Source organism: Oncorhynchus keta, chromosome 1, assembly GCF_023373465.1.
Source record: "Oncorhynchus keta strain PuntledgeMale-10-30-2019 chromosome 1, Oket_V2, whole genome shotgun sequence".
Lineage (NCBI taxonomy): Eukaryota > Metazoa > Chordata > Actinopteri > Salmoniformes > Salmonidae > Oncorhynchus > Oncorhynchus keta.
Genome location: NC_068421.1, coordinates 83,192,132 through 83,215,069, shown reverse-complemented (window position 1 = coordinate 83,215,069; position 22,938 = coordinate 83,192,132). Strand labels below are relative to the sequence as shown.

Sequence of the window (22,938 nt, the reverse complement as noted above, 5' to 3'; positions counted from 1 at the left end):
TGGTTGGAGAGTGAAATATTCAGCTATGGACTGTATTGCCAAACCCTCTAGACTTCCCCCTGGTCTGTGACTGGCAAATACTTCCCAGTCCCACCTGCCTGATTTGTGAACCACAAACAAACTCAATCCATCTAAAATACCTTATCAGACATGAAAAACAGGAGAATGATTTAAAGATATACTTTAACAGTAACCTGTAAATCACCCACAGAATCATGGATTTTACAGAGAATATCATCGGCCAAACGTTCATCTATGGCCATTCCAACTATGACCTCTGCTGTCCAGTTTGAGCAGAGCTGTATCCACACATACCAGGCTGTATGGACTTCTTTCACCTCCTGTTGACTTACTCCTGTGTGCAGAATCCTATTATTATCAGACAAGGCCCTAAGTATTAAGGCTTGACTTGATCCCCATTAATCCAATCAGTGATATGACTGCCATGTATTCCATATTAAGCCCTGTCTTAATGCCAAATGTGCCCAGTGACAGCTGTCTGGGCAGCAATGTTGGAGAGCTCATTCTAGGGTGTCCTCTGTTATAAAGTCAATGAATATTCTAGAGGACATTTTCTTACATTGATGTCAGTACATCGAAGGACCTGACATCTATGTGTCTGTTCTATGCTGCTCTGCTCTACGACTGTACTTTATGCCGCTCTGCCCTGCTTTGTGCCGCTCTGCCCTGCTTTGTGCCGCTCTGCCCTGCTTTGTGCCGCTCTGCCCTGCTTTGTGCTGCCCTGCCCTGCTTTGTGCCGCTCTGCCCTGCTTTGTGCCGCTCTGCCCTGCTTTGTGCCGCTCTGCCCTGCTTTGTGCCGCTCTGCCCTGCTTTGTGCCGCTCTGCCCTGCTTTGTGCCGCTCTGCCCTGCTTTGTGCCGCTCTGCCCTGCTTTGTGCCGCTCTGCCCTGCTTTGTGCCGCTCTGCCCTGCTTTGTGCCGCTCTGCCCTGCTTTGTGCCGCTCTGCCCTGCTTTGTGCCGCTCTGCACTGTGCCGCTCTGCCCTGCTTTGTGTCTGCCCTGCTTTGTGCCGCTCTGCCCTGCTTTGTGCTCTGCCCTGCTTTGTGCCGCTCTGCCCTGCTTTGTGCCGCTCTGCCTGTGCTCTTGTGCCGCTCTGCCACTGTGCCGCTCTGCCCTGCTTTGTGCTGCCCTGCTTTGTGCCGCTCTGCCCTGCTTTGTGCTCTGCCCTGCTTTGTGCCGCTCTGCCCTGCTTTGTGCTGCCCTGCTTTGTGCTGCCCTGCTTTGTCTGCCCTGTTTTGTTCCGCTCTGCCCTGCTTTGTGCTGCCCTGCTTTGTGCTGCCCTGCTTTGTGCCGCTCTGCCCTGCTTTGTGCTGCCCTGCTTTGTGCCGCTCTGCCCTGCTTTGTGCTGCCCTGCTTTGTGCCGCTCTGCCCTGCTTTGTGCTGCCCTGCTTTGTGCTGCCCTGCTTTGTGCCGCTCTGCCCTGCACTGTGCCGCTCTGCACTGTGCCGCTCTGCACTGTGCCGCTCTGCACTGTGCCGCTCTGCCCTGCTTTGTGCTGCCCTGCTTTGTGCCGCTCTGCCCTGCTTTGTGCTGCCCTGCTTTGTGCCGCTCTGCCCTGCTTTGTGCTGCCCTGCTTTGTTCCGCTCTGCCCTGCTTTGTGCTGCCCTGCTTTGTGCAGCTCTGCCCTGCTTTGTGCCGCTCTGCCCTGCTTTGTGCCGCTCTGCCCTGCTTTGTGCTGCCCTGCTTTGTTCCGCTCTGCCCTGCTTTGTGCTGCCCTGCTTTGTGCAGCTCTGCCCTGCTTTGTGCCGCTCTGCCCTGCTTTGTGCTGCCCTGCTTTGTGCCGCTCTGCCCTGCTTTGTGCTGCCCTGCTTTGTGCCGCTCTGCCCTGCTTTGTGCCGCTCTGCCCTGCTTTGTGCCGCTCTGCCCTGCTTTGTGCTGCCCTGCTTTGTCTCTGCCCTGCTTTGTGCCGCACTGCCCTCTTTGTGCTGCCCTGCTTTGTGCCTCTGCCCTGCTTTGTGCTGCCCTGCTTTGTGCCGCTCTGCACTGTGCCGCTCTGCCCTGCTTTGTGCCGCTCTGCTTTGTGCCGCTCTGCCCTGCTTTGTGCCGCTCTGCTCTGCTTTGTGCCGCTCTGCCCTGTGCCGCTCTGCACTGTGCCGCTCTGCACTGTGCCGCTCTGCCCTGTGCCACTCTGCTCTGTGCTGCTCTGCCCTGCTTTGTGCTGCTCTGCCCTGCTTTGTGCCGCTCTGCCCTGCTTTGTGCCGCTCTGCTCTGCTTTGTGCCGCTCTGCCCTGTGCCGCTCTGCTCTGTGCTGCTCTGCCCTGCTTTGTGCCGCTCTGCCCTGTGCCGCTCTGCTCTGTGCTGCTCTGCCCTGCTTTGTGCTGCTCTGCCCTGCTTTGTGCTGCACTACTAATGGTGCAGAATGTTCTGGTTACTCTTTTAAAAACTGGCTCAATTGCTATTTTTCTATAGGCACCTGCAACTTACCACAGGTGGCATATTACACTGCTTTGTGCCGCTCTGCCCTGCTTTGTGCTGCCCTGCTTTGTTCCGCTCTGCCCTGCTTTGTGCTGCCCTGCTTTGTGCAGCTCTGCCCTGCTTTGTGCCGCTCTGCCCTGCTTTGTGCTGCCCTGCTTTGTGCCGCTCTGTCCTGCTTTGTGCCGCTCTGCCCTGCTTTGTGCCGCTCTGCCCTGCTTTGTGCCGCTCTGCCCTGCTTTGTGCCGCTCTGCCCTGCTTTGTGCTGCCCTGCTTTGTGCAGCTCTGCCCTGCTTTGTGCCGCTCTGCCCTGCTTTGTGCTGCCCTGCTTTGTGCCGCTCTGCCCTGCTTTGTGCTGCTCTGCTTTGTGCCGCTCTGCTCTGTGCCGCTCTGCCCTGCTTTGTGCTGCCCTGCTTTGTGCCGCTCTGCCCTGCTTTGTGCCGCTCTGCCCTGCTTTGTGCCGCTCTGCCCTGCTTTGTGCTGCTCTGCCCTGCTTTGTGCCACTCTGCCCTGCTTTGTGCTGCTCTGCTTTGTGCCGCTCTGCCCTGTGCCGCTCTGCACTGTGCTGCTCTGCACTGTGCCCTGCACTGTGCCGCTCTGCCCTGCTTTGTGCCGCTCTGCCCTTTGTGCCGCTCTGCCCTGCTTTGTGCCGCTCTGCCCTGTGCCGCTCTGCTCTGTGCCGCTCTGCCCTGTGCCGCTCTGCTCTGTGCTGCTCTGCCCTGCTTTGTGCTGCTCTGCCCTGCTTTGTGCTGCACTACTAATGGTGCAGAATGTTCTGGTTACTCTTTTAAAAACTGGCTCAATTGCTATTTTTCTATAGGCACCTGCAACTTACCACAGGTGGCATATTACACTTGCCGAGAATCACTTGCTTCCAACTAGGGCTGTGGCGGTCACAACATGTTGCCAGTCGGTGATTTTATAGTATGAAGAATACAATTGAACAAAGCTGAATAAAATAGAAAGGATATTTTCTCCAAACATGGGGCTATTCTGTGCTGAGCGGTTAACAAAGAAATAGGCATTCCTAAATGTTTTTAATTTTGAGTTATTATTGTAACTTTAGTTCTAAAAACATTGGGCTAAATGTTTAGATTTTTTATACATTGTAAGGCTGCATGATGCTTAGTTTTTTTTGTGCAGGCTGTAAACACTTCATTAGTCTCTCATTCACAATTTGACAAGCACTTGATAATGCCTAGAATTTCACGGCGGCATCCCCTTTGCGTGGCTGTAATGCACCCTAAAAAAATCCAGGCCGTTTGCGGTGCTGCACACTCTATCATGTGATCGGGTCTTTCTTACAGGCTATAAGTGAAGACAGACACATCGGTGACACAACTGCGCGCGTCCTTATCCAATTCCGAGGTGCATATTGAAGTTATTTGAAGAACTGTCCACATTTACTTTTCGTCAGCCAACAAGATGAGTAGAACCAACGAACAGCAAAAGCACTAGCCTATGTCAATCTACTATACCCCATAGTACAAAGGTCGAGATATTCTATTCTGTGTGAGGAATACATTTTCCAAACATAGTCTGGGACAGTTGTGGAATGCGATAGATCCCAAATTAATACAAGCACTAGCGGAAAAGTTTTTACGCTAGAACATTTGGCTTAAAATGTTGATAAACTATTAGGCTATTTCTTCACATTATAAACGCAGAAATGGGCACATGGTAGTAGGCAATAAGCGTGAATGTTCCATTAGCTGGAAAACACCATTATCAAAAGTTACCGCAAATGTGATTATGCATGTGATGCTTTTATTATAAAGTTGCATTTTTATGCTGAAAATGACCTTCCCCACACATGAAACTCAAGCGCAGCTTATGTATGCCAGTTAGGCTCTACACCCTGTGTAAAGCGGATTAATGTGCATAATTTTAAGAAGTTCTTTGGCCACTTAAGTGGCGATACAGACCTTATTAAAACATAGGCCTATGGGCTAGGCTACATAATATAATATATGCCATTTAGCAGACGCTTTTATCCAAAGCAACTTACAGTCATGTGTGCATACATTCTACGTATGGGTGGTCCCGGGAATCGAACCCACTACCCTGGCGTTACAAGCGCCATGCTCTACCAACTGAGCTACAGAAGGACCATATCAGGAGTGCGATTATGATTCACAAAAAAAGTCACACAAAAAAAACGATTTGTTTCATATGCTGGGCATCATTCAGTGATAGGCTAATATTGTCACCCATCAGACTATTCTTAAATTTGATCTTGTCTTTACATATACTAAATAATATATGTGTGACATTTACTTTGATTTAGAAACGACCATTATCATGCACCTGTATTGAAACAGGGGCAGGGGGGAAATACATGTAATCTATGCACTTAAATAGCGAATGGAGGATGCTTTTCCCCGTGGTTTATTTTCATGCCAGCCAGGTAGGCTATGTAAATATATGCAATGTGCTTAATATTAGGAAAGTTGAGAAATAAATATAGTATGCCTACCCTATAGAAAGCTTATCCTCCTCTTTTTAGTAGAGGCCATCACTCTGTTCTCTCGCGCAATTGCATAGTCTATTGAAATATTGCGCAACATGAGCTCATGGGCTTTCATGAAGTGTTTGATTTAGATACCTTTGCATTGAGGGATTAGAGGGAAATAGAGTGCTGAATACCAGGCATTTAGCAAGTTTGGTAGGCTACTAATGACCAGCAGCATCAACTTGGAGAAGCCTAATTACTGTGACTAAACGTGAACCTAGGTTACATTGAATCTGACTGCCTTCATGACTCGGGACCACCGGTGCCGTGGTAATACGGTCACCACAACAGCCCTACCTACTTCCATCCAAATCAAATTACATTTAGATGAATTTAACCAGGCCATTTTTCCACTTTGAAGTGAAAAATCTCAATGTGTACGTTTTTATTTTGTATTTTTGGGTGTCCTGTGTCCTGTGCATCAAACAAATACATGTGTGAACACAGTTTTTGAAATTATCAACTTATTTTACAAGAAATAGTGAATCATTCAATGGTTCCAATATATTTGAACGCAGCTGCAAAACATCTGTAAAACATCTGTGTTGCTCTCTTCTTTCTCAACAGAGGGCGTGACGGGTCTGAAGGAGCTAGCGTTCCTGCGTGACCTAGCGGAGCAGAACTCTTTGAAGTACGGCGTCCCGGACCGCTCGGCACTCCCCGTGGTGAAGGGGAGCATGATGGTCCTGAATCAGCTCAGTAACCTGGAGACCACCGTGGGACGCTTCTACATCAACCTGCCCAACCGCATGATAGACCTGTCCTGCTTCAGCCTGCCCTACCAGGACCCCATGGGAGACGGTGGGTTTAGACACAGATCTAGAACCAGTTGGTCTGTTCTAGTCATTATGGTTAAGGCTAGAGCTGAGGTACAGTGATCTGATTCTAAATCAGTACCACAGGACCAGTTCTTAACAATTGGTCCTGGGGTCATGGCTGTTAAAATTTGGGGGGGATTATAGTTGGGACCTAACAACTGGTCTGGGACCAGTTCTGCTCTTATGTCCACATCACGTTTAAGGTTAGTACTAATGTACACTTAGCCGCTAAACCTAAATCAGTGGTAAAGAAAATACTATAAACTGGATCAGATTGATTTGGGCTCTTGGTGATCAATCAGTGTCATGTAAAACTATCTGTCTTCTCCCTGCAGGTTTCATCATGACGGTGAGCCGGCCCTGTTACTTTGGCAACCTGTTGCTGGGTGTGGTTGGGGTGGACGTGAACCTAGCCTACATTCTAGAGGACGTCACCTACTACCAGGATTCCTTGGCCTCCTACACATTCCTCATAGACAACAAAGGTACACCGTATACTAACCCTAAACCCTACACACTAACCCTAACGCTGGCCTCCTACACTGTCCTCATAGACAACAAAGGTACACCTTATACTAACCCTAAACCCTACACACTAACCCTAACGCTGGCCTCCTACACCGTCCTCATAGACAACAAAGGTACACCTTATACTAACCCTAAACCCTACACACACACCCTAACCTCCTACACCGTGGTCCTTCTGTAGCTCAGTTGGCAGTGCATGGCGCTTGTCACGCCAGGGTAGTGGGTTCGATTCCCGGGACCACCCATACGTAGAATGTATGCACACATGAGACTGTAAGTTGCTTTGGATAAAAGCGTCTGCTAAATGGCATATATTATTATATATATTACCTTCCTCATAGACAACAAAGGTACACCTTATACTAACCCTAAACCCTACACACAAACCCTAACGCTGGCCTCCTACACTGTCCTCATAGACAACAAAGGTACACCTTATACTAACCCTAAACCCTACACACAAACCCTAACCTCCTACACCTTCCTCATAGACAACAAAGGTACACCTTATACTAACCCTAAACCCTACACACAAACCCTAACGCTGGCCTCCTACACTGTCCTCATAGACAACAAAGGTACACCTTATACTAACCCTAAACCCTACACACAAACCCTAACCTCCTACACCTTCCTCATAGACAACAAAGGTATGTCCTACACCTCCACACTTACCCTAACCCAGCACTCTCCTTGAGGACAACAACTCCTATGCGAAAGTCTTATCTCAGCCTTTTAGTTCTTCTGTTATTAGTGCTCTCCTCTCCAGTCCAGGCACATTAGTGCTCTCCTCTCCAGTCCAGGCACATTAGTGCTTTCCTCTCCAAGCCACAGTATTGTATGACAGAGTAGGCCTCTCTGGGGAATCCCAGGGAAGATAACATTAGTGCTCTCCTCTCCAAGCCACAGTATTGTATGACAGAGTAGGCCTCTCTGGGGAATCCCAGGGAAGATAACATTAGTGCTCTCCTCTCCAAGCCACAGTATTGTATGACAGAGTAGGCCTCTCTGGGGAATCCCAGGGAAGATAACATTAGTTCTCTCCTCTCCAGGCCACAGTGCTACAGTAGTACTGCTACTATTGGACCCAGTGTCTGGCATATTGGAGCCAGAGTTAGCTCTGACTCGGATGGGGAGTGCCAGTCTGACTGACTTCTTCGTAATTTCCTACCTTTTTGTAGGCTATTTGCTAGTCAACTGGTCTATAATTACATACATACAGCTTCTCTCCTGTCATTATATGTTGCCCTAGAAGACTAAATAAACCCCTTCTCACCAGAATAATGTCATACATCTATAGAATGCTTCAGTTTTGTTGACATCGGTAAAGTGTCTGTCATTTTCTTTCGTGGAGCAAAGACGTTTAGGGACTGGGAAGAAAATGCAATCATGCAATCATGTGCAAAATGTCCAAATGACATCAGTTAGACCAGTAAGGAAATAGAAAGCTGTGAAAACGACAACTATCTCATGATGCAGAAAGAAAGCATATTTCTCCCCTCCTGTTCTCAAGTCCAAATCTAGCCTACATTTGGTGCATCATTTCACTGCAAGAAATGTTTAATTCTGCAGTCAGTGTCCAGATTTCACTTTCCATTTAACCCATCTGAACAGGCTACAGTTCCATTGACTGTTCCCCAGAATTATTTGGTGATTGGCGTGTACGTTATTTGGTGCACATAATTATACAGGGGCCCACAGAGAGGCAGGCACTGGGCCAGGGGCGCACCGAGAGGCAGGGACTGGGCCAGAGCTAGGGTTTGTCTCAGTGCTTCACTGCCAATAATTTTAGGTTTTCCTTTAGTGTTAACACAGGCTAGCTATATTTAAGAGCTAGGGTGGTTTGCTAGGGTGGTTTGCTAGGGTGGTTTGGAAAGGCCATGCTCAGACGTGTGTATTGACTGGGTTATTATGAAACTTGGTCAGCCTAGCAGTATATCCTCTGTACTCCCTAGAGGGATTTTGGTAAACAATCCGAATGGTTGGTGATATGGTCAGAGATACCTTGTCGTTAGAGAAAAGGGATTCTCCTCGCTCTTGCTCGCTCGGTCTCCCTAGCTCTTGCTCGCTCGGTCTCCCTAGCTCTCTCTCTCTGCCCTACTTAAAATCCCCCCCCCCCCATTCTCTCCCTCCTTCCCTCCCTCGTAAGGGCTTTCAATCTCCCATAGCTTACTATTAGTGCTGCTCTGGTGCCTGCCTGGATACAGGACCACAGTACTAGGTGTCTAGGGGTGATCTGGCCTCACCCTGCCCAAGGAGCAGTAGCCCGTCCATGGGGTGAGGTGGGGTCAAGGTGCTGGGGGCTGCATGAAGGGCTGCTCCTGTGAAGAGCCCCTGATGGCATTGATTGATGGTGCTTTTTAATTTCTGATGATGTAGTTGTTTTTGGTTTCCCAGGTTACACCCTGATGCACCCGTCCCTCACGCGGCCCTACCTGATGACAGAGCCTCCCCTCCACACTGACATCATCCACTATGAGAACATCCCTGGGTTCCCCGTAGTACGGGACAACATTCTCCGGTGAGTTAGGGTCAAGGGTCAGGGGGCAATGAGAGGTGGGGTTTCACCAGTATGTATAGATTCTGGAAACTCAAGGCAGACTAGTAATGTAGTAAGATGTTTTCATCCACTCTCTTTGTCATAGAGTCGTGTCTTTTGCATCATAAAATCTGGAGACTTATTTATCAAATAACTCTCTGTAATTATTATTATTATGCGATTAAACTGATTAATCATGAACTGTAATTAACTAGGAAGTCGGGGCACCAAGGAAAATATTCAGATTATAAAGATAGAATTTTCTTAATATAACTTTCAGATATTTTAATATCTGATCCATTAGTCTTCTAGTTAATGAATTATTCTTTACCTCACGTTAGTCTCATTCCAAACGTCGTAAATTGTTGGTCATCTGCACGAACCCAGTCTTCACTATGAGCACAATACATCAATTGTTTTAAAATAATTTATTTACTAACTAAGTCATTCACAGAAATACATAACAAACAGTAGATATGGTTACAAGGAAATTATAGGAGAATGTGCCCTAGTGGGCTAAACCGGCATGGCGGCTTGTTAGACAAAAGGGGAGTGGGCGGGTCAGCTGAGGAGACACTACAGAGTTGAATATTATAACAATTTAAATGCTAATCCTTTGCAAATGAACGCTCACTCATTCCGGAACAATTGCAATCAATATATATACACTGCTCAAAACAATAAAGGGAACACTAAAATAACACATCCTAGATCTGAATGAATGAAATACTCTTATTAAATACTTTTTTCTTTACATAGTTGAATGTGCTGACAACAAAATCACACAAAAATTATCAATGGAAATCAAATTGATCAACCCATGGAGGTCTGGATTTGGAGTCACACTCAAAATTAAAGTGGAAAACCACACTACAGGCTGATCCAACTTTGAGGTAATGTCCTTAAAATAAGTCAAATGAGGCTCAGTAGTGTGTGTGGCCTCCACGTGCCTGTATGACCTCCCTACAACGTCTGGGCATGCTCCTGATGAGGTGGCCAAATGTCTCCTGAGGGATCTCCTCCCAGACCTGGACTAAAGCATCCGCAAACTCCTGGACAGTCTGTGGTGCAACGTGGCGTTGGTGGATGGAGCGAGACATGATGTCCCAGATGTGCTCAATTGGATTCAGGTCTGGGGAACGGGCGGGCCAGTCCATAGCATCAATGCCTTCCTCTTGCAGGAACTGCTGACACACTCCAGCCACATGAGGTCTAACATTGTCTTTCATTAGGAGGAACCCAGGGCCAACCACACCAGCATATGGTCTCACAAGGGGTCTGAGGATCTCATCTCGGTACTTAATGGCAGTCAGTCTACCTCTGGCAAGCACATGGAGGGCTGTGCGGCCCCCCAAAGAAATGCCACCCCACACCATGACTGACCCACTGCCAAACCGGTCATGCTGGAGGATGTTGCAGGCAGCAGAACGTTCTCCACGGCGTCTCCAGACTCTGTCACCTCTGTCACATGTGCTCAGTGTGAACCTGCTTTCATCTGTGAAGAGCACAGGGCTCCAGTGGCGAATTTGCCAATCTTGGTGTTCTCTGGCAAATGCCAAACGTCCTGCACGGTGTTGGGCTGTAAGCACAACCCCCACCTATGGACGCCGCGCCCTCATACCACCCTCATGGAGTCTGTTTCTGATTGTTTGAGCAGACACATGCACATTTGTGGCCTGCTGGAGGTCATTTTGCAGGGCTCTGGCAGTGCTCCTCCTGCTCCTCCTTGCACAAAGGCGGAGGTAGCGGTCCTGCTGCTGGGTTGTTGCCCTCCTACGGCCTCCTCCACGTCTCCTGATGTACTGGCCTGTCTCCTGGTAGCGTCTCCATGCTCTGGACACTACGCTGACAGACACAGCAAATCTTCTTGCCACAGCTCGCATTGATGTGCCATTCTGGATGAGCTGCACTACCTGAGCCACTTGTGTGGGTTGTAGACTCCGTCTCATGCTACCACTAGAGTGAAAGCACCGCCAGCATTCAAAAGTGACCAAAACATCAGCCAGGAAGCATAGGAACTGAGAAGTGGTCTGTGGTTATCACCTGCAGAACCACTCCTTTATTGGGGGTGTCTTGCTAATTATCTATAATTTCCACCTGTTGTCTATTCCATTTGCACAACAGCATGTGAAATGTATTGTCAATCAGTGTTGCTTCCTAAGTGGACAGTTTGATTTCACAGAAGTGTGATTGACTTGGAGTTACATTGTGTTGTTTAAGTGTTCCCTTTATTTTTTTGAGCAGTGTATTTACGCTTAGTGTGTCGTCGGGATCTCTGTTGAAAAGTTAGTTTCTGTTGGAGAGTCTGTCCGCCCTCTTTCTCTCTCTGTTGTGGTTAGAATGGATAGTTCAGAGTGACATTCATTCATGTCGTTATAGAATAGGTGTTTCGGCAGTTGTCGGTCTTCGCGTTCAATGATACCGAATTCCTAGCTGCAGACTAGTAATTAATATCAAGGACTGGTTCTTATTCTGTCGGTATCGATAGTCTAAGAATTTAACCACATGGTATGGTTAAAAGATTCAACTATCTACTCAAACCTTAGCTTATACTCAGGTTTATGGTCTCTACTCAAACCTTGGCCCTCTCATGGTAAGCTGGTCTGCAACCTTTAGCCGTCTCGTAATTGAGGTAAGCTCGGTCTCCTCTCAAACCTTGGCCCTCTCGTTATCGAGGTAAGCTGGTCTGGTGATAGACAACCGGGTGGGGGTTTTATTTGGAAGAGCAGAAAGGGGCCTGTCCCATGACACCAGACTGTGCTCATGGGCGGTCCTCTGATTTAGTTAAACTCCAAAGGGAATTGGAGTTTCCTTCATTAAACAGTCCAAAATCACATTACACAATTTCACAAACAGTATCACCCTTACTTGTTCATCTTATACAACAATTAGATGTTATCCTCATAACTGAGGCTATTGTATAAACAGCGTTATGGTTATGTGGCCGTATTGTCTCCCATGAGTTTCACAAAATTGTACCAAACGGACCAGTTCGTAGCTGGATTCTTCACCAATCTTTTATACTTTCTCCAGAACATAAATGTCGTTCGGTTCTCCTGTTCTGTGAGGTGGAAGAAATTCCTTTGTTCTCTCTATGAAACTCACTTTCTCTCTCTATACTGTGGCCATGAGGAGTCTCCTCCAGGAATTTACGACCTCTCTGACCACAGCAGCCTGGTTGTAGGAGACAGAGAGAGATGGTGCAGAGGTAGGGGGATGGTGCTTGCGGTGTCCAAAGAGGGCAACGTCATGACACAAGCAATCTTTGTTTATATACTGTAGTCTGAGGTGTTTTGGTAATCGGACTGCATTGCACAATCTTGTGTTGCTAATATTAACCCTCCTACTTCCTGTTCCTCTCTCCAGTCTGCCCCTGGGTAGTCAGGTGATAGCTGTGCCCACCAACTCCTCTCTGTCCTGGCACACCAACCGCCTCCGAGACCCCAGCAAGGATGCCTACAACGTCAGCTACACATGGAAACTGGTAAGATGCACTGCTGATTGTCTGTCTGTCTGTGTCTGTCTTGTCTTTCTCCTCTCTAGATCTATATCCCTTTTTTCCCTCCCTTCCCCTCTGTCCCTCCCTCCCTTCCCCTCTGTCCCTCCCTCCCTTACCCTCTGTCCCAGTAATGCAGTACTGCCTTCATCCTTTGTCCCTCCCCACTTCTTCTTACTCCATCTTCTGTCATCTCCAATCTGTCACCTAGAAAAACCCTTCCCACCCTCTGTCCCAAAACACCTCTTTCCTTCCCTCTGTCCCTCCCTCCCTTTCCCTCTGTCCCTCCAGTAATGCAGTACTGCATCTTCATCTTCCAGAGGTAGTTCCAGAGGTAGTTCCAGAGGTAGTTTGTTCCAGAGGTAGTTCGGTAGTTCTCCCACTTCTTTCTCACAGAGGTAGTTCCATCTTCCTCAGTCATCTCCAATCTGTTCACCAGTTCCAGAGGTAAAACCCGGTAGTGCGGTAGTTCCCGGTACCCCCACACCCAGAGGTAAAACACTTTCAGGGGTAGTTCTTTCAGAGGTAGTTCCAGAGGTAGTTCCAGAGGTAGTTCCAGAGGTAGTTCCAGAGGTAGTTCCAGAGGTAGTTCCAGAGGTAGTTCCAGAGGTAGTTCCAGCGGTAGTTCCAGCGGTAGTTCCAGCGGTAGTTCCAGCGGTAGTTCCAGCGGTAGTTCCAGCGGTAGTTCCAGCGGTAGTTCCAGCGGTAGTTCCAGCGGTAGTTCCAGCGGTAGTTCCAGAGGTAGTTCCAGAGGTAGTTCCAGAGGTAGTTCCAGAGGTAGTTCCAGAGGTAGTTCCAGAGGTAGTTCCAGAGGTAGCCCTAAACCTCAACTCCCCTTACAAGTTAGGATCAGTCATGACTTATCAATGGATTGTAGAAAAACTAGTCAAATGTCTCTAGCTGTGTCTCTGCTCTGTATCACTCTATTCTAAGTAGAAGCTCCTACACAAAAACATCCATTATCTTCTCCCTCAATCCCTCCCCAGGTCCAGGACAAGTCGTTCATCTTGTGCATAGTGAACGTCCAACCAGAGATCCCTGTGAAACACCTGAAGAACCTGAACACTGCTCCCAGCTCCAAGCTGCTCTATCACCGCCTGGACCTGCTGGGTCAGCCCAGCTCCTGTCTGCACTTCAAACAGCTGGCCACTGTTGGTAAGACCTGAGGCCACGTAGGCAATGACTGTGAGAGAGGAACTAGGCTTGAGGCAGAGATTGTAGAGCTTTACATTTAGTCTCTATTTTCCTCTCTCTCTCTGTCAGAGAGTCCTACAGTGATGCTGTCTGCAGGGAGTTTCTCCTCGCCCTACGAACACCTCAGCCAACCAGAGACCAAACGCATGGTGGAACACTACACTGCCTACCTCAGTGATAACACACGCCTCATAGCCAACCCTGGACTCAAGGTACTCACACACAGTTGGCAGTCATTAACACAGAGAAGCCAAACCAATATCAAACGTGTATCTTCTGGAAAGACTTGTGAGCCAAACCACACTGGCTAACACAACCAAAAGAAAGACAACGAACTGCCCCTCAAGTCTCTTAGCTCCACTGCCTTCTTTGTCTTTTAGGTGAAGCTAGAGAAAAGCTCCATGTTTTTAGCAGCTTGTGTGCACAGCATTTTTAGCCCCTTTCTGTATGTAGTGAGAGAGTGGTGGAGAGACTGAGATACTCTCTGTATGTGGTGGAGAGACTGAGATACAGAGAGTATGTGGTGAGAGAGTGGTGGAGAGACTGAGATACTCTCTGTATGTGGTGGAGAGACTGAGATACAGAGAGTATGTGGTGAGAGAGTGGTGAAGAGACTGAGATACTCTCTGTGTGGAGGGTGAGACTCTCTGTGGAGAGACTGAGAGACTAAGATCTCTGTATGTGGTGGAGAGACTGAGACTACAGAGAGACTGATGTGGTGAGAGAGTGGTGGAGAGACTAAGATACTCTCTGTATGTGGTGGAGGGACTGAGATACTCTGTATGTGATGTGGACTGAGATACTCTCTGTGGTGGGAGAGACTGAGACTCTGTACGCTGATCCTGATGTGGTGGAGAGAGCTCCTCTTTCTAGATCACAGAGAGTATGTGGTGAGGAATGAGGTGGTGGGAGTCAGACAGATTTTTAGCCTCTCTGTATGTAGTGAGATGTGGTGGAGAGACTGAGATACAGAGAGTATGTGGTGAGAGAGTGGTGGAGAGACTGAGATACTCTCTGTATGTGGTGGAGGGACTGAGATACTCTCTGTATGTGGTGGAGAGACTGAGATACTCTCTGTATGTGGTGAGAGAGTGGTGGAGAGACTGAGATACTCTCTGTATGTGGTGGAGAGACTGAGATACTCTCTGTATGTGGTGGAGGGACTGAGATACTCTCTGTATGTGGACTGAGATACTCTCTGTATGTGGTGGAGAGACTGAGATACTCTCTGTATGTGGTGGAGGGACTGATACTCTCTGTATGTGGTGAGGGAGTGGTGGAGAGACTGAGATCTCTGTATGAGTGATGTGGTGGGGAGGGACTGAGAGACACTCTGTGATGTGGTGAGAGACTCTGTACGCGGGGGAGAGACTTGGCCTACCTTACATTATGTGAGCTCAGAGACTCTATATCATTCTCTCCCTCTAGTGTCGGGAATGAGGTGAGACCAGTCATGTCACAGAGCCCCTTTCTGTATGTAGTGAGAGAGTGGTGGAGAGACTGAGATACAGAGAGTATGTGTGAGATGTGGTGGAGAGACTGAGATACTCTCTGTATGTGGTGAGAGAGTGGTGGAGATACAGAGAGTATGTGGTGTATGTGGTGGAGAGACTGAGATACTCTCTGTATGTGGTGGAGAGACTGAGATACAGAGAGTATGTGGTGAGAGAGTGGTGGAGAGACTGAGATACTCTCTGTATGTGGTGGAGGGACTGAGACTCTCTGTATGTGGTGAGAGAGTGGTGGAGAGACTGAGATACAGAGAGTATGTGGTGGAGGGACTGAGACTCTCTGTATGTGGTGAGAGAGTGGGGGAGAGACTAAGATACTGTCTGTATGTGGTGGAGAGACTGATATACTCTCTGTATGTGGGAGAGAGACTGAGAGACTCTCTGTATGTGGTGAGAGAGTGGTGGAGAGACTGAGATACTCTCTGTATGTGGTGGAGAGACTGAGAGACTCTGTATGTGGTGAGAGAGTGGGGGAGAGACTGAGATACTGTCTGTATGTGGTGGAGAGACTGAGATACTCTCTGGTAGTGGTGGAGAGACTGAGAGACTCTCTGTATGTGGTGGAGAGACTGAGATACTCTCTGTATGTGGGGGAGAGACTGAGATACAGAGAGTATGTGGTGAGAGAGTGGTGGAGAGACTGAGATACTCTCTGTATGTGGTGGAGAGACTGAGATATACTCTCTGTATGTGGTGGAGAGACTGAGATACTCTCTGTATGTGGTGGAGAGACTGAGATACAGAGAGTATGTGGTGAGAGAGTGGTGGAGAGACTGAGATACTCTCTGTATGTGGTGGAGAGACTGAGATACAGAGAGTATGTGGTGAGAGAGTGGTGGAGAGACTGAGATACTCTCTGTATGTGGTGGAGAGACTGAGATACAGAGAGTATGTGGTGAGAGAGTGGTGGAGAGACTGAGATACTCTCTGTATGTGGTGGAGAGACTGAGAGACTCTCTGTATGTGGTGAGAGAGTGGGGGAGAGACTGAGAGACTCTCTGTATGTGATGAGAGAGTGGGGGAGAGACTGAGAGACTCTGTACGCGGTGAGAGATCCTGATCTTGGCCTACCTTACATTAAAGCGAGAGCTCAGCTCCTCTGTCTATATCATTCTCTCCCTCTAGTCGTCGGTCAGGAACGAGGTGATGGCGACCAGTCACGTCACAGATGAATGGATGACACTCATGGAGATGAGTAGCCTCAACTGCTACATTGTGCGCCGTTACATAGCAACGCCCAATGGAGTGCTTCGGATTTACCCCGGCTCACTCATGGACAAAGCCTTCGATCCGTCCCGGAGACAATGGTGAGGTTTATTTAAGAGTTGTGGGGGGGTAGTTCCAAACTCCTAGAGAGGGATGGGAAGTTGAGTCCTGCTCCACAGTGTTCTGGCCTGGTTCTCATAGCTTTCTGTTTACGGCTGGAATTATTCACTTTCTCAGTTCTACTGAATCCTTTATGACACTTTTCATTTTGAACCACAGTCTGGAGTAGTCAGATATATTTTAGTGTCAATGTCTGTTAAACGTTTTTCCCAGCCTTTCGTTAGTAGACAGTATCCACGTGTATTGTTGTGGAATTAGCATGTTGTCTCAAGGTGTTTGTTTTTGTTTCCTATCACACTGACCATGTTCTTTAACCTCTAACCCCTGACCCAAACAGGTACCAACATGCAGTGGCGAACCCTGGCCTCATCACCTTCACCGGGCCTTACCTGGATGTGGGCGGGGCCGGATACGTGGTCACCATCAGCCACACCATCCACACCTCCAGGTAGGAGGACAAACACACCATCTTCCTCACCATCCACACCTCCAGGTACTGTAGGAGGGCAAACACACCATCTTCCTCACCATCCACACCTCCAGATACTGTAGGAGGACAAACACACCATCTTCCTCACTGTCTACACCTCCAGGTAGGAGGGGTCAAGGGTCAACCACGGTCCCAGGCTCTGATTGGAAGAAACCCAGTTGGACTGGACTGTATCTATCTCAGTGTGATGGTGATACACCAGTCTAGTTACCAGGGCAACCTGATAAACACTAAGAGATTTTCATTTGGGACTGTTGATGAATTTGAAACGTTCTGTTTCTTTAGTATTTTTAATGATATAATACTCTCTTATATTTTTTTCATAACTGTCGGTTTAGCAGACACTTTTATCCAAAACGACTTAGTCATGCGTGCAGACATTCACCCTATGGGTGTCCGCAGCAGGAATCAAACCCGACCCTGAGCCACATAATACCATTTTCTCAAGCAATACGTAGAGCAAAACAGGAAGTAGTGGGAAATAAACAGACTAATGTTCTTTAGTCTGTGATCTGAATGTGTCGTGGCCCTGGCAGTCTGCTGTTTGTGCCTGATGACTACAGTTACAACATTACTGGTTCATCTCAGAGGAGGCTGTAGACGGGAGGCAATCACCAACAACTGGAACACACAGGCTGTGGATTAAGATATAATACACACACACACACACACACACACACACACACACAGCTCTGATAAGGCAGGCTCAGTCTGTTGATGTTGGTTCTGCCCCGGTGAGCATGTCATGTGGCGTCTGTAGTATACCGAGACTCTGCTCTCAAATAAAGCTCCCAAGAGCTGCAAGCACATGGTTTTCGGAATAGGTTTGCATGCACACGTAGGGAAGGTAGCTAGAGAATATAAGATGTGTACTGTTGAATAATGTTCTCTTCTCTCTCTGTGTAGTTCTCAGATGGCCTCAGGGTATGCAGTAGCAGTAATGGGGATAGACTTCACACTGCGTTACTTCTACAAGGTTCTGCTGGACCTGCTACCTGTCTGCAATCAGGACAAGGGCAACAAGATCCGGTACGTCTTTCATTGAGGCTCCTTCTCTCTTGATACAGACCTTTTGACGGTTCCTCATAGGGATCCTAGGGGATGGATGACCCAATGAGGTTTTTAAGACTCTCTGAATCTTGTTGGTTATTACTGCATTGTCGGAACTAGAAGCACAAGCATTTCGCTACACTCGCATTAACATCTGCTAACCATGTGTATGTGACAAATAAAATTTGATTTGATTTGTAATTTGAATGGCACATTCACCTGGTCCTCCAACATCCCAGCATGCCCTCTGCTAAGTGGGAGAAAACTTCCCTGAGTCTCTCTCTTTGGTATCTGTTGTGGGCCACATATGTCCTTTATGCTGGTTACAAAGAGGGTGAGAGAGGGAGAAGCTTGATTATAATTACATTCCAGAAAGATCCTGTTATGCTAGATTCTGCTGCTACATTCTCTCTTTCTCTTTTCTGTCTGCCTTTCCACCTCTACTCTTCCCTCCCTCTAGTTTCTCTCTCTCTCTCCCTGCCTCCCCTTCTCTCTCCAGTCCTCTACCCCTTTCTTTCTCTCACTCTTTACCCTGTCTCCCTCTCTATCTCTGTCCGAGAGTGTTCAGTGGTTCATGTTTAACCGGAGGAAGGGTTGGGGTTGAATGCTTTTCTATCCTGCAGTTTGGGGTAATATGGGGCTCCGGTGTGACAATACACAGAGCTGATCTGGAGCCTGGCCCATGTGGTGTTCTTAACACTCAGAATTTGCTCTCTGTAACACCACCCCTTGTCTCTCCTGACTTAACACTGCTCTCTTTGCCCTCCACGTCCACTGTCATCGCTCTGGCTGTCTCCCTCTCCCCTTTCCACTGCAAGTCTGAAGTTCGGGTTCTATTGTGTTTAAATCTGATGGATTTCAGTGGACATGTGTATTTGATATAAGTGTATTAAGTTCAAGTGATTGTACTGTTCCATAAAATGAATAATATGTCAACTGTATTTTCTCTGTCTCTCTCTCTCGCTTTCTCTGTCGCTCTCTCCTTCGCTTTCTCGCTGTCTATTTCGCTCTCTCTAGGTGTTTTATCATGGAGGACAGGGGTTATTTGGTGGCCCACCCCACCCTCATCGATCCTAAAGGTCACGCTCCAGCCGAGCGGCAGCACATCACACACAAGGAACCGCTGGTGGCCAACGACATCCTGAACCATCCTAACTTTGTCAAGAAGAATTTGTGCAACAGCTTCAGCGACCGCACAGTCCAACGTTTCTACAAGTTCAACACCAGCATCATTGTGAGTAGGGGCTCAGAGAAAATACAAACAAAATACAAACTCCATCTAGACACCGTTGCCCTTGAGCACTCAAAAAACGATATATACCTCGGCCTAAACATCAGCAACACAGGTAGTTCACAGCTTTGTGGAAGACTGGCCTTCTATGCCATCAAAAGGAACATAAGATTCGACATCCTAATTAGGATCTGGCTAAAGATACTTGAATCAGTTATAGAACCCATTGCCCTTCATGGTTGTGAGTTCTGGGGTCCGCTCACCGACCAAGAATTCACAAAATGGGACGAACACCAAATTGAGACTGCATGCAGAATTCTGCAAAAATATCCTCTGTGTACAATGTAAAACACGAAATAATGAGCAGAGCAGAATTAGGCCGATACCCCGCTAATGATCAAAATCCAGAAAAGAGATGTTAAATTCTTCAACCACCTAAAAGGAAGCGATTCCCCAACCTTCCATAACAAAGCCATCACCTACAGAGAGATGAACCTGGAGAAGAGTCCCCTAAGCAAGCTGGTCCTGGGGCTCTGTTCACAAACAATAATACACCCCACAGAGCCCCAGGACAGCAGCACAATTAGAACCAACCAAATCATGAGAAAACAAAAAGATAATTACTTGACACATTGGGAATAATTAACAAAAAAACTGAGCAAACTAGAATGCTATTTGGCTCTAAACAGAGAGTACACAGGGGCAGAATATCTGACCACTGTGACTGACCCAAAATCAAGGAAAATCTTTGACTATGTACAGACTCGGTGAGCATAGCCTTGCTATTGAGAGGCCGCAGAAGGCAGACCTGGCTCTCAAGAGAAGACAGGCTATGTGCACACTGCCCACAAAAGGAGGTGGCAACTAAGCTGCACTTCCTAACCTGCCAAATGTATGACTGTATTAGAGACACATATTTCCCTCAAATTACACAGATCCACAAATAATTAGAAAACACCAACTCCCAACTATTGGGTGAAATACCACAGTCTGGCATCACAGCAGTAAGATTTGTGACCTGTTGCCCCAAGAAAAGGGCAACCAGTGAAGAACAAACATCATTGTAAATACAACCCATATTTATGCTTATTTATTTTCCCTTTTGTACTTTTTGCACATTTTTAATTTTTTATTTATTTCACCTTTATTTAACCAGGTAGGCAAGTTGAGAACAAGTTCTCATTTACAATTGCGACCTGGCCAAGATAAAGCAAAGCAGTTCGACATATACAACGACACAGTTACACATGGAGTAAAACAAACATACAGTCAATAATACAGTATAAACAAGTCTATATACAATGTGAGCAAATGAGGTGAGAAGGGAGGTAAAGGCAAAAAAAGGCCATGGTGGCAAAGTAAATACAATATAGCAAGTAAAACACTGGAATGGTAGATTTGCAATGGAAGAATGTGGAAAGTAGAAATAAAAATAATGGGGTGCAAAGGAGCAAAATAAATTAATTAATTAAATACAGTAGGGAAAGAGGTAGTTGTTTGGGCTAAATTATAGGTGGGCTATGTACAGGTGCAGTAATCTGTGAGCTGCTCTGACAGTTGGTGCTTAAAGCTAGTGAGGGAGATAAGTGTTTCCAGTTTCAGAGATTTTTGTAGTTTGTTCCAGTCATTGGCAGCAGAGAACTGGAAGGAGAGGCGGCCAAAGAAAGAATTGGTTTTGGGGGTGACTAGAGACATATACCTGCTGGAGCGTGTTTGCTGAATTTGTTGAGTAGGGTATTGGAGGCTATTTTGTAAATGACATCGCCAAAGTCGAGGATTGGGAGGATGGTCAGTTTTACAAGGGTATGTTTGTCAGCATGAGTGAAGGATGCTTTGTTGCGAAATAGGAAGCCAATTCTAGATTTAACTTTGGATTGGAGATGTTTTATATGGGTCTGGAAGGAGAGTTTACAGTCTAACCAGACACCTAAGTATTTGTAGTTGTCCACGTATTCTAAGTCAGAGCCGTCCAGAGTAGTGATGTTGGACAGGCGGGTAGGTGCAGGTAGCGATCGGTTGAAGAGCATGCATTTAGTTTTACTTGTATTTAAGAGCAATTGGTGGCCACGGAAGGAGAGTTGTATGGCATTGAAGCTTGCCTGGAGGGTTGTTAACACAGTGTCCAAAGAAGGGCCAGAAGTATACAAAATGGTGTCGTCTGCGTAGAGGTGGATCAGAGACTCACCAGCAGCAAGAGCGACCTCATTGATGTATACAGAGAAGAGAGTCGGTCCAAGAATTGAACCCTGTGGCACCCCCATAGAGACTGCCAGAGGTCCGGACAGCAGACCCTCCGATTTGACACACTGAACTCTATCAGAGAAGTAGTTGGTGAACCAGGCGAGGCAATCATTTGAAAAACCAAGGCTGTCGAGTCTGCCGATGAGGATGTGGTGATTGACAGAGTCGAAAGCCTTGTCCAGATCAATGAATAGTAATGTAATCTTTCTTATCTTGTGTTTCTTATCGATGGCGGTTAAGATATCGTTTAGGACCTTGAGCGTGGCTGAGGTGCACCCATGACCAGCTCTGAAACCAGATTGCATAGCAGAGAAGGTATGGTGGGATTCGAAATGGTCGGTAATCTGTTTGTTGACTTGGCTTTCGAAGACCGTAGAAAGGCATGGTAGGATAGATATAGGTCTGTAGCAGTTTTGGTCGAGAGTGTCCCCCGCTTTGAAGAGGGGGATGACCGCAGCTGCTTTCCAATCTTTGGGAATCTCAGACGACACGAGAGGTTGAACAGGCTAGTAATAGGGGTGGCAACAATTTCGGCAGATAATTTTAGAAAGAAAGGGTCCAGATTGTCTAGCCCGGCTGATTTTGTAGGGGTCCAGATTTTGCAGCTCTTTCAGAACATCAGCTGAATGGATTTGGGAGAAGGAGAAATGGGGAAGGCTTGGGCGAGTTGCTGTGGGGGGTGCAGTGCTGTTGACCGGGGTAGGAGTAGCCAGGTGGAAAGCATGGCCAGCCGTAGAAAAATGCTTATTCAAATTCTCAATTATGGTGGATTTATCAATGGTGACAGTGTTTCCTATCTTCCGTGCAGTGGGCAGCTGGGAGAAGGTGTTCTTATTCTCCATGGACTTTGTGTCCCAGAACTATTTTGAGTTAGTGTTGCAGGAAGCAAATTTCTGCTTGAAAAAGCTAGCCTTGGCTCTTCTAACTGCCTGTGTATAATGGTTTCTAGCTTCCCTGAACAGCTGCATATCACGGGGGCTGTTCAATGCTAATGCAGAACGCCATAGGATGTTTTTGTGTTGGTTAAGGGCAGTCAGGTCTGGGGAGAACCAAGGGCTATATCTGTTCCTGGTTCTAAATATCTTGAATGTGGCATGTTTATTTAAGATGGTTAGGAAGGCATTTAAAAAAAATATCCAGGCATCCTCTACTGACGGGATGAGATCAATATCCTTCCAGGATACCCCGGCCAGGTCGATTAGAAAGGCCTGCTCGCTGAAGTGTTTCAGGGAGCGTTTTACAGTGATGAGTGGAGGTCGTTTGACTGCTGAGCCATTATGAATGCAGGCAATGAGGCAGTGATCGCTGAGATCTTGGTTGAAGACAGCAGAGGTGTATTTAGAGGGCAAGTTGGTTAGGATGATATCTTTGAGGGTGCCTGTGTTTAAGGCTTTGGGGAGGTACCTGGTAGGTTCATTGATAATTTGTGTGAGATTGAGGGCATCAAGTTTAGATTGTAGGATGGCTGGGGTGTCAAGCATGTTCCAGTTTAGGTCGCCTAGCAGCACGAGCTCTGAAGATAGATGGGGGGCAATCAGTTCACATATGGTGTCCAGAGCACAGCTGGGGGC

The 22,938-nt window shown here is 47.3% G+C and overlaps 1 protein-coding gene across 3 annotated transcripts in view; it reads left to right on the top strand.

Moving 5' to 3' along the window:
* Positions 1 to 22,938, top strand: part of cachd1 (cache domain containing 1) — a 195,961-nt gene that overhangs the window by 140,637 nt on the left and 32,386 nt on the right. For all 3 annotated transcript variants that reach the window (XM_052462465.1, XM_052462476.1, XM_052462457.1), the window contains exons 9-18: positions 5,511 to 5,744; positions 6,097 to 6,246; positions 8,687 to 8,810; positions 12,195 to 12,312; positions 13,311 to 13,479; positions 13,588 to 13,730; positions 16,155 to 16,336; positions 16,693 to 16,803; positions 17,752 to 17,874; positions 18,913 to 19,129. In XM_052462465.1, the coding sequence (XP_052318425.1) occupies positions 5,511 to 5,744; positions 6,097 to 6,246; positions 8,687 to 8,810; positions 12,195 to 12,312; positions 13,311 to 13,479; positions 13,588 to 13,730; positions 16,155 to 16,336; positions 16,693 to 16,803; positions 17,752 to 17,874; positions 18,913 to 19,129 (1,571 nt within the window). The remainder of the gene's footprint in view (positions 1 to 5,510; positions 5,745 to 6,096; positions 6,247 to 8,686; positions 8,811 to 12,194; positions 12,313 to 13,310; positions 13,480 to 13,587; positions 13,731 to 16,154; positions 16,337 to 16,692; positions 16,804 to 17,751; positions 17,875 to 18,912; positions 19,130 to 22,938) is intronic.